The sequence below is a fragment of the Oncorhynchus mykiss genome, chromosome 14 (assembly GCF_013265735.2).
Source record: "Oncorhynchus mykiss isolate Arlee chromosome 14, USDA_OmykA_1.1, whole genome shotgun sequence".
In the NCBI taxonomy this organism is placed as follows: Eukaryota; Metazoa; Chordata; class Actinopteri; order Salmoniformes; family Salmonidae; genus Oncorhynchus; species Oncorhynchus mykiss.
In genome coordinates this window covers 3,568,162-3,579,327 of record NC_048578.1, presented here as the reverse complement: position 1 = coordinate 3,579,327, position 11,166 = coordinate 3,568,162, and the positions used below count along the sequence as shown (strand labels likewise).

Sequence of the window (11,166 nt, the reverse complement as noted above, 5' to 3'; positions counted from 1 at the left end):
AATTGGGTTGAGGTTGGGGGATTGTGGTTATCTGATGCAGCACTCCATCACTCTCCTTCTTGATCAAATAGCTCTTACACAGCCTGGAGATGTGTTGGGTCACTGTCCTGTTGAAAAACAAACGATAGTCCCACTAAGCGCAAACCAGATGGGCTGGCGTATCGCTGCAAAAGGCTGTGGTAGCCACACTGATACAAGTGTGCCTTGAATTCGAACTAAATCACTGACAGTGTCACCAGCTAAGCACCCCCACACCTCCTACTCCATGCTTCATGGTGGGAACCACACATACAGATATAATTTGTTCACTGTGAGATGCAGAGTAAGTGATGCGGCGGTTGGAACCAAAAATTTCAGACGAAAGGACACATTTCCACCGGTCTAATGTCTTTTGCTTGTGTTTCTTGGCCCAAGCAAGTCTCTTCTTATTATTGGTGTCCTTTCGTAGTGGTTTCTTTGCAGCAATTCGACCATGAAGGCCTGATTCAGTCTCCTCTGAACAGTTGATGTTGAGATGTGTCTGTTACTTGAATTCTGTGAAGCATTTATTTCGGCTGCAATCTGAGGTGCAGCGAATGGCCGATTTTTGAGGCTGGTAACTCTAATGAACTTATCCTCTGCAGCAGAGGTAACTCTGGGTCTTCCTTTCCTGTGGCGATCCTCATGAGAGTCAGTTTCATCATAGCGCTTGATGTTTTTTGCGATTGCACTTGAAGAAACTTTCGAAGTTCTTGAAATTATCCGGATTGACTGACCTTCATATAATGATAGACTGTCATTATATTTGAGCTCTTCTTGCCATAATATGGACTTGGTCTTTTACCAAATAAGGCTATCTTCTGTATATCAACCCTATCTTGTCACAAAACAAATGATTGCCTCAAACGCATTAAGGAAAGAAATTCCACCTGTTAATTGAAATGCATTCAAGGTGACAAACTCATTAATCTGGTTGAGAGAATGCCAAGAGTGTGCAAAGCTGTCAAGGTAAAGTGGCACCTTTGAAGAATCTCAAATATAAAATAGTAAAAATAAATTAAAACTCTTGAATGAGTAGGTGTCCAAAACTTTGACTGGTACTGTATATTAACCCTGGATTGCTGGTAAAAACAAATGTTGACATTTATAAATGCATTTCTATAGATTCCATTTAAAAAAAAAATAACAATGGTGGGGAAGTATCAAGATGGAGGCAAGGCGGTTTCAAACAGCACCACTTTAGTCTGTGTTTATCAATCATTGGTAGCGCCATTGAGGCCATCTCCATTTCAGTGGTCCATTTTCTTCTACTTCTATAAATTGGCAAACAAACTTAAAGGGTGCCACCTAGTGTTTGAGCAGGTATAAAGCTAAGGCTGGCGATTTACTGCCACCTACAGTATGGAATGTTGCCACCTAGTGTTTGAACAGGTATAAAGCTAAGGCTGGCGATTTACTGCCACCTACAGTATGGAATGTTGCCACCTAGTGTTTGAACAGGTATAAAGCTAAGGCTGGCGATTTACTGCCACCTACAGTATGGAATGTTTTCTCACGACTATAATTATTTGTCTAACCCCTCCTGATGGAATCATGTGATCCGTCAACGCATAGAAATGTCTCACCCAGTTGAGTACTTTAAAATGGTGAATGCAATTTTATACCCATAAAATGCATACATGTATGACCTTTGACCCCCCCAGTGGGACCATAGAGATGTCATTATCATATTTTCTTGTGTGTTGTATACTGAAGTTAATAACACATCAATAGCTTGTTTTGAGAAGATTGCCATCTTATAACAATTCATACCATCAAGCCAGTTGGCCCAACTAAGCGCATAGCTGCCATAACATTAACCACATTTAGCAACCTCCGATAAGCGGTTATCATACGAAAATGTAACCTACAAACACAGACCTCATAGAAAATCTTTTGCCAAATTTCACATTGGTCCACTCTGGGGTGGCACTCTGGCCCATAATATTTTAAACTAAAAAAGCCCAGACTAATTTGATACAATTCATATCTCCTGACCAATTCTGTAATTTAAACACTATTAGAATAGAAGATCATTTATCAGACGGAAATCCAGATTGTCTTACTTTTATTAATGTATTAACAAACATTTTAAATATACTCTGTTAGTATTTGATTGAAGGAATATAAAAAGTGTAGACTTCAGTCTACTGCTGAGCACATTGGTTTTCCAGTGTTTTCTGCGAGGAAACATGGATGACTTGAGATTTCAGCCGTTTCTTGTCATCCCTTCTGTTCTCTTCACCTTCTTTCTCCATCTCCAGCTCCTCAGTCATGGTTTTACAGTCAGCTGATGGAGACCTAAAAGGCAAACCATTCCATTTGTGTGAAGGTGTTGCTAAATCCAAAGCCATACAGATGACATTTACAACCCAGTTGTTATCATTTCTAGTAAAATATAAAGGATTCATTTACAAAGACATTTTCTAGGCCTACGTGGTGTGGTACACCAGTCAATCAATCCTTTTAGACCTAAACTGTTTACCTTAACTCTACATGTTTTATTACATTTCAAAAAGTGCAAAGACAAGGATCAACATAGTTGAAACTGTTCCTACTGGCAGCAGACTGTAAACCATTGTTAGTACCTACATTTACATGCATCAAATACATGGAAAGGAAGATCAACACACTGACTCATGGTACAGTAAGTTACAACTGTGTTCCGCTAACAGCAATTCTAGCCTTGATCCAGGCAGTCAGCCTTGTTGGAAAAATGTCACAGAAAGTATAATACTATTCCCTGTGACAGCCCTCCCAAAAGGCAAGGGAAGGGTAGGCAATGGTGGACTAGTGGTGAGAGCCCAAACAAAGCCCAGGAAGAGGAAGACGACAAAGAAACTGAAGTTGACACAGTAAAAGAGACAGGAGTCTGAAGGACCATGGGGACACTGACCTGGGGGGGTTGGGGATAGTGGTTGGGGGCTCCTCGCAGATGCGCACACACTTGCTGTCTCGGGTCAAGGTAGAGTCAGGCTTGGGGTTGTTGGGGGGCTGCAGAGGGGCAACGGTGAGCCTCTCCTCTGTAAAAGGGTGGGCCTCTGCTTCCATTTCTTCTTTCATGTGCTTGGGGAGCTCCAGTACCATGGGCTCCTCTTTCTTCACCTCTGGAATGTCTACAGGGAGCTTCTCGCGCTTGCGCTTCTGAATATGTTTTCTATTCACCTCTAAAGACAACATAAAATAGATTTTTATCTCTTACCTAATGTCACATTTTTTAAATATGCAAGTTATCACTGCAACTGTGACCAAGTGAAACGTCACGATATAGGCTAATTTACCATTGGGCTCATATTTCAACCGGAGCTCTTCCACTTTGACTTGCAGCTTGATGTTGTCACTCTGGCTCTGTTTGTGGGCCCTCTCTGCACTGAAAAGCTTCCTCTCCAGCTCCAGTGCTCTTTGACTCTCAGAGAGTGACTTCATCCTTTGCATAGACAACTCATCCCCCAGTCGCTCTGCATCCTTCCTACACACACACACAAATCAAACACTGATGCAGGTACGACAGTTCTAATCTCAACATTTGTAAGCCAAACCTTAAATGTGGAATGTTTATGGGCAAACTGAAGGTCATCACCCACCCAGCATGTAAATACTGACTGTGCCCTAAATCAAGCGATAACTCACACAGAGTTCGAAAGTTGCATTTTCAGAAGGTCAGTGTAGTATGTCCCATCCCCACTGTCTGTTTCCACCGGGGCTGAAGGGGGCTGTGCCTTCCATGTCATCTGCATAGACACAGTAACCAACAATTGTGACAACTGCACAACATTCACTTCATACGGTGTGAATCTGTTGCCTTATAACATGTTGTAGTGTACAGGATTTTAGTTGAAATGACAACAAACAAGAGGCCTTCACCTCCACTTTCTCCAGGCGACGTAGTTTTATAACAAGGGCTTGAATCTCACTGTTCTTCTCTGAGAGCATCGATTGCAGGCGCTCCAGCTGGGCAGGATCTGCTCTAGAGCCTTGCAGTTGCACGAGTGTGGCTATCTGAACCTGGAGGATCATGCATGAGGGAAATGCACATTAATGAATCCCAAGTCTAACTCGGATCAGTCTCACATTGTTTTAACTCAATCACCTAATGACATACAAAAACTTTTTTTAAATTGTCTTTAATCGTACCTTCATACGATGGAGCTGTTGTTTGGAGAAGGCATGCTGCTTCTGAAGGGATTGGTGCTGTACTTTCATACTGATCAGCTGTCTCTCCATCTCTGCTCGTTTGTCTTCAAGCTAAAAATAAATCAAGAGGCTCTATAACACAGAACGGGGAGGAGGGTGCACACCCCCAGCCACAGGGCCACAGTGGAGAGGGTCAAGAGCTTCAAGTTCCTCGGTGTCCACATCAAGAGGACTTAACAAGGCCCTCTGACACCAGAAGTCGTGAAGAAGGCACGGCAACACCTCTTCTCCTTTGGGAGGCTGAAACGATCTGTCATGGCCCCTTAGATCCTCAGCAACTATTACAGCTGCATCATTGAGAGCATCGTGACTGGTTTTATCACCGTTTGGTATGGCAACTGCACCGCCCGCCCCAGAAAGCCCTACAGAGGCATCACTGGGGGTGAGGTCCCAGCCATCTAGGAAGTACATGCCAGGCGGTGTCTGAGAAAGGCCTGAAAATTTGACATGGACTGTTCTCAGTGTTCCCGTCCTGCAGGCGGTACCAGCTCAGACAAACACTCCTAAAAAGCTTCTATCCCCTGACCATAAGACTTAAATGGCTAACAACTACTACCTTCCCTCTCTCAGACTATCCACACTGACTCTAGGGCAATCCACAGGTCTCTCAGACAACCTTCACTACTGGTAAAATGACTTAGGATTACATTACTCCTTTACACTGATGTCCATTGATTAACATTTATCCTGCTACTGGTCACTATTACTATTGTTTACACGTATATATTACCACTAGTATACAGTTGAAGTCGGAAGTTTACATACACTTCGGTTGGGGTCATTAAAACTCATTTTTCAACCATTCCACAAATGTCTTGTTAACAAACTATAGCTTTGGCAAGTCAGGACATTTACTTTGTGCAAGGCACAAGTCATTTTTCCAACAATTGTTTACAGACAGATTATTTCACTGTATCACAATTCCAGTGGGTCAGAAGTTTACATACACTAAGTTGACTGTGCCTTTAAACAGCTTGGAAAATTCCATAAAATTATAGCATGGCTTTGGAAGCTTCTGATAGGCTAATTGACATCAATTGGAGGTGTACCTAAGGATGTATTTCAAGGCCTACCTTCAAACTCAGTGCCTCTTTGCTTGACATCATGGGAGAATCAAAAGAAATCAGACCCCAGAAAAAAAAAAAATGGTAGACCTCCACAAGTCTGGTTCATCATAGGGAGCATTTTCCAAACGCCTGACTGTATCACACTCATCTGTACAAACAATAGTACGCAAGTATAAACACCATGGTACCACGCAGCCGTCATACCGCTCAGGAAAGAGACGCGTTCTGTCTCCTAGAGATGAACGTACTTCGGTGTGAAAAGTGCAAATCAATCCCAGAACAGCAGCAAAGGACCTTGTGAAGATGCTGGAGGAAACAGGTACAAAAGTATCTGTAAAATGAGTCCAATATCGACATAACCTGAAAGGCCGCTCAGTAAGGAAGAAGCCACTGCTTCAAAACCATCATAAAAGCGCCAGATTACGGTTTGCAACTGCACATGGGGACAAAGATTGTACTTTTTGGAGAAATGTCCTCTGGTCTGATGAAACAAAAATAGGACTGTTTGGCCATAATGACTATCGTTATGTTTGGAGGGAAAAGGGGAAGGCTTGCAAGCCGAAGAACACCATCCCAACCGTGAAGCGCGAAGGTGGCAGCATCATGTTGTGGATTCTGCTTTGCTGCAGGAGGGACTGGTCCACTTCACAAAATAGAAGGCATCACAAGGAAGAAAATTATGTGGATATATTGAAGCATTGTGGATGTATTGAAACAACATCTCAAGACATCAGTCAGGAAGTTAAAGCTTGGTCGCAAATGGGTTTTCCAAATGGACAATGACCACAAGCATACTTCCAAAGTTGTGGCAAAATGGCTTAAGGACAACAATATCAAGGTATTGGAGTGGCCATCACAAAGCCCTGACCTCAATCCCATAGAAAATGTGTGGGCAGAACTGAAAAAGCGTGTGCGAGCAAGGAGGCCTACAAACCTGACTCAGTTACAAAATTCACCCAACTTATTGTGGGAAGCTTGTGGAAGGCTACCTGAAACATTTGACCCAAGTTAAACAATTTCAAGGCAATGCTACCAAATACTAATTGAGTGAATGTAAACTTCTGACCCACTGGGAATGTGATGAAAGTGGTGATCCTAACTGACTTACTAAGACAGGGAATTTTTACTAGGATTAAATGTCAGGAATTGTGAAAAACTGAGTTTAAATGTATTTGGCTAAGGTGTATGTAAACTTCAGACTTCAACTGTAGCCATAGGTATTTATATATTCCTGCTACCAGTCCCTTTTCCAGCCCTATTCCTACTACCAGTCACATCGTATGTATAAACCCACCTCAACAACTCCAGCACAATGAAAAAGGTACTGACACTACTGTATATATTCTTGCACTCTCATTGTATTTAACCCTCATCGTAGTCCTTGAGGTTTTTAATAATAATAATAATAATAATAATAATAATAATAATAATTATTATTATTATTATTATTGTTGAGAAAGAGCTCGCAAGGTAAGAATTTCACTGTACTGTTTTACACGTGTTGTCTCCTGTGCATGTGGCGAAAACTTTTAAATACATTCAAAGACGCTACGGAGACAGATGGCAATGTAGCACCTACCTCTCCAAATAAAGAATTTCCCTTGCTGTTGGGATCTTGTGCCTGTTGCAACAGCTGATCCAGTTGAATCTGGAGATCTTGGTTGGCCTCTCGGGCTTTCTAAAGCAAAAAAAAAGGAAAAGACATTAGTTTCCTTAGCATGAATGACTAGTGCAATGTATGCATGATATACACAACCTAAACTGCTGAAGATTATGATCTTTACCTCCAAGGTGTTGAAACAGGAGACAGCTTCTCTCTCACACTCTTCTTTCTCCTCACTGATTCTCTCCAGTTGACGTTGAAGGTTTGTGTTAGTCAGCTCCAGCTGCTGCTCTTTGTACTGGGCCTCCTGAAGTGCCAGCTCCAAGGTAGCCTGAGAGGACACATGCAATCATTGTCGACGGAGATTTAAATCAGCTAAAAGTAAACAAAGCAGAGTCTTTATGGGCCTATACTAATCTCCCGTGTACAGATGCATGTCACATCGGATGAAATCGGAGTTGGGCTGGGCCTGATATAGAATAAATTAGCTCCTCCCCTGCCACTCAAACAACAATGATGAGATCACTTCTTCCACTCTGACAAGCGGTTATTTTACTGTAATAGAGAAGTTTTTATTTCTATTGATACCCTTTTTAAATGTCTTAACTTCAAGTTGCGCACAGAGCAGACTACTAAAACGGGAGTATCAATGAACATTGATTCAGTGTTCATAACAATTTAACTGCTCTGCCTTGTTGATTGGCTAGATGCAAGTTGGCTAAACTTGAAATATAAAGATAGCTATAGAGATATACTGACTACTCATTAGCACGTGGGCTTGTGCTTGAGAGATTCTTTTTGATACCGGTGTTCATTTTCTATATTGCCGGCAACAAGAAGTGAATGTGCATTATGCAGGGTTCTGGTTAAACTTGTAAGAAAAAGGGCATTTTCAGACAGATTTAAAAACCAGATCTGGGGTTATTGCAAAAAAAGCAGGTTAAACTAATTTGATGAATTACATTTAGTTAGGCTTATGGACGGCTTAATTTAGCCTAGGTATAATTTCACAAACCATGAATTCATTAGATTATTGCTGACTGTTTGAAATGCATTATATTTTACAGCAAAGCTTAGAGACAATATTTCTACAAAAATACACACAAATTATTTTTTTAGAATTAAAAAAGAAATCAAATTGAGATCTGATTTTTAGGACATGTCACCCAGCTGTGGAGCGTAGCATCTGTCAGACTGCGGGATCAGACAACTAAGGAGCTTTTTTCCACTTTGCAGATTTTTTCGATAACGATAATTTAGCCAAAACATGATTACGCAGGTGTTCGCATCTTTCACATTTTGGAAGAGAGGGTATATTTGGCCAACAACTTGACCAAAACTTCCATTTAGGGGGTGGAGACTTTGCTAATCTTGGTAGTATCTTCTCATACATCTGACTCCAGAACTTAATTGAGCATCTGATGCAATATTTTAGTACTGGGCTCCTGAGATTATGTCTTTACAGACAGTGTGGTAGGGTACTCACCTTAGCAGCCTCAAGCTCCATCCTCTCCACCTGCAATTCCATCATCTCTGTGGACAGGGTTTCATGAGTCCGCTCTGTGACAAATCGTAGCTCCTCCATCTTGATGCTCAGGGTCTCTGTCTGGAGCTCCAGTTTATGCCTCAACTGCTTCTCACTCAGCCGCACCTCATCCAGTTCAGATCTCATTCTCTCCATCTACAGCCAACCAAAGATATCCCATTCACTACATTGACTGGGCACACATAGTATTGTCAAGAAATAAGTATTGTGTCAAAGGCAACAACTCCTAATTAAGTATGTTATTAGCAGCGATGACTTCAATGTGCATAATTCCACACAAAATAAGTACCTTTGCATCAGTGGTGTAAAGTACTTAAGTAAAAATACTTTAAAGCACTACAAAAGTCGTTTTTTGGGGTATCTGTACTTTACTATTATATTTTTGACTACTTTTACTTCCCTACATTTCTTAAGAAAATATTGTACTTTTAACTACATACATTTTCCTTGACACCCAAAAGTATTAGTTACACTTTGAATGCTTAGCAGGACAGGAAAACAGTCAAAATCACACACTTCTCACCCGGCAGACTCAATAAACATAATTTACAAACAAAGAATTTGTATCTGAGTGCCCCTGGCTTTCCATAAAATGAAAACAAGAAAATGGTGCCATCTGGTTTGCTTAATATCATTATTTACACTTATATACTTAAGTATATTTTAAACCAAATACTTTTACTCAAGTATAATTTTACTTGAGTCATTTTCTATTAAGGTATCAGGACTTTTACTCAAGTATGAGAGTTGGGTACTTTTTCCACCACTGCTTTGCATGCTATTTTTTCCCTTGCCTAGATTCAGCATATCCCCCAGCCAATGGTGTACAGGTAATCAAAACCACATCAATGGCTCCCCAACCGTGTTCTTGCACTCATTGAGCTCCATAGCATGATTCCTCTCCAGCTGGGATTCATGTTGCTCCCACTGCAGCCTCTGTTGGCTCTTGATCGAGTCGTGGTCGGAGCGAAAGCTGTCCAGCACACGACTTTTCAGCGCCACTTCCCGCTGCAGGGAGTATTTCTCCTGCTCCAGGGCCTGAGAAAAGACACACAAGAGATTCATACCTCATACATCAACCCACTCCATCTGCATTCTCATCCAAACCCTGCTCAACATTACTGTAATATCAGTTGTAACAAGATTCATGTCATAAAATATAAGGATGATTAGTAGTTGTCATGGGCAGCAGTTGTCTTATGTTGTAATGAGTTAAACTGCTACGGTCATAGCCTATTCATCAACAGTCATGAAGACAGCAGTCTTTAGAGATGTCAGTCATTGCCCAGTGTGAATGATCACCTCCACAGCGTTGGTCATCTCTACCCGCTGCTCCTCCAGTTTGGTCTGTAGATCCAGCTGCCCATCCAGCAGCTGAAGGCCATACTGGCCTGCTTTCTGCAGCGCATCATCTGCTTCCTTCAACTTGCGTTGTAGTCGCTGGATCTCATCGTCTCCTGAAGTACACATCTTCCACAATTGAGGGGGGAGTAAAAGTGAGAGAAACTTAACTGGAGCACTTATTGAGATTGTGGGACACCCATTTATGCCCAGCGATGGTTCATATGGGTTTAGGTGGAATAGTTATTCAATTATGTAAAGAATGTGGCTACTCAGTGATCATATCTGATTAAATGAACACAACAAACAAGGATGACAAATATAGCTATTTGCCTAATGGTGGAATAAAGTCCAACCCTGAACTAAACCTAGTTGAAAACAATGGATAAAGACTAACTAACTACTGTTCCACAACTTGGACTCGGTAATTAGGTCCTATTCAGTAGGCACGAAACGGGATAAAACAATTGTATACACGCAACGTTGTGTGTTTGCTTTTGCTAGTGAACAATACAGCATACGACTGATAAACACTAACATTAGCCAGCTTTTTCCTCCTGATATGAGCTAGCTAAGTCCGTTAAATAAACTTGCACGACATAGTACTAGCTAGATAACGTAAGTTGCACTCTAAGTGTTGATTACACAAATACAGTTACCCTCGGAAATGTGATCGTAAGAGGATAACTAGCAAGCGATTGTAAAATTAATTTACATATTTAGCTAGCTAGTAAGCATACCTTGCCACCATGCAGTCAAAGGGGAACAGAACCACCACAACTAAAATCTTCGTTGTTTTCGACCGCTTACACGAGACGATTTGAATTCTCCTGCAGCCCAATGACTGTTCAATGGGCTGACGTCAGAGTTTGGACATCCCAAAAAATGCGTTTATACTTTCTGGCCAGCCAAATATCGCGAGCGATAATGAGATGTCTGTTGGTCTGCCTTTATACAAGGGCGTGGTGACCAATGCAGTGTTGCCAATTTAGACTTCAAATGAATAGCGCATGCCGGAAGTCGCAGCTGGCTGACCCCGCCCTGGCTTACATTCAGGTTGGGATGTAAATGTAAAAAACGTAATTAAAAAACGAAGTAACTCAGCCAGTGTTTCTTTTGGGTCACTTTTGCCGGTCCCAAGCCAGGATAAAGGAGGAGGGTTGGAATTGACAGGAATCGACAGAAGAAAGTTGCTTGCTTGTAGGTGACCAAATACTTATTTTCCACCAGAATTTGCAAATAAATTAATTAAAAATCCTACAATGTGATTTTTCTGGATTTTTTTTCTTCTCATTTTGTCTGTCATAGTTGAAGTGTACCTATGATGAAAATTACAGGCCTCTCTCATCTTTTTAAATGGGAGAACTTGCACAATTGGTGGCTGACTAAATACTTTT

General features: G+C 41.4%; 1 protein-coding gene across 1 annotated transcript; it reads right to left on the bottom strand.

The window, feature by feature from the left end:
- Positions 1–2,069: 2,069 nt before the first annotated feature.
- On the bottom strand, positions 2,070–10,681 carry LOC110513958 (protein Spindly). Its single transcript, XM_036942702.1, has 12 exons — positions 10,510–10,681; positions 9,731–9,898; positions 9,290–9,466; positions 8,369–8,563; positions 7,064–7,213; positions 6,859–6,957; positions 4,153–4,263; positions 3,883–4,023; positions 3,649–3,749; positions 3,300–3,487; positions 2,915–3,185; positions 2,070–2,319 (listed from the first exon to the last, which is right to left on the bottom strand). Exons 2-12 carry the CDS (start codon positions 9,896–9,898, stop codon positions 2,166–2,168), a joined length of 1,755 nt encoding a protein of 584 aa, XP_036798597.1. The 5' UTR covers positions 10,510–10,681; the 3' UTR covers positions 2,070–2,165.
- Between the last annotated feature and the right edge of the window lie 485 nt (positions 10,682–11,166).

Excerpts from the sequence above, each read along its gene's own strand:
- LOC110513958 (XM_036942702.1), bottom strand. The coding sequence starts at position 9,898 with ATGTGTACTTCAGGAGACGATGAGATCCAGCGACTACAACGCAAGTTG. Across the intron at positions 7,214-8,368 it reads TGGAGCTTGAGGCTGCTAAG|GCTACCTTGGAGCTGGCACT; the intron begins GTGAGTACCCTA and ends GTGTCCTCTCAG. Across the intron at positions 6,958-7,063 it reads CCTGTTTCAACACCTTGGAG|AAAGCCCGAGAGGCCAACCA; the intron begins GTAAAGATCATA and ends TTTTTGCTTTAG.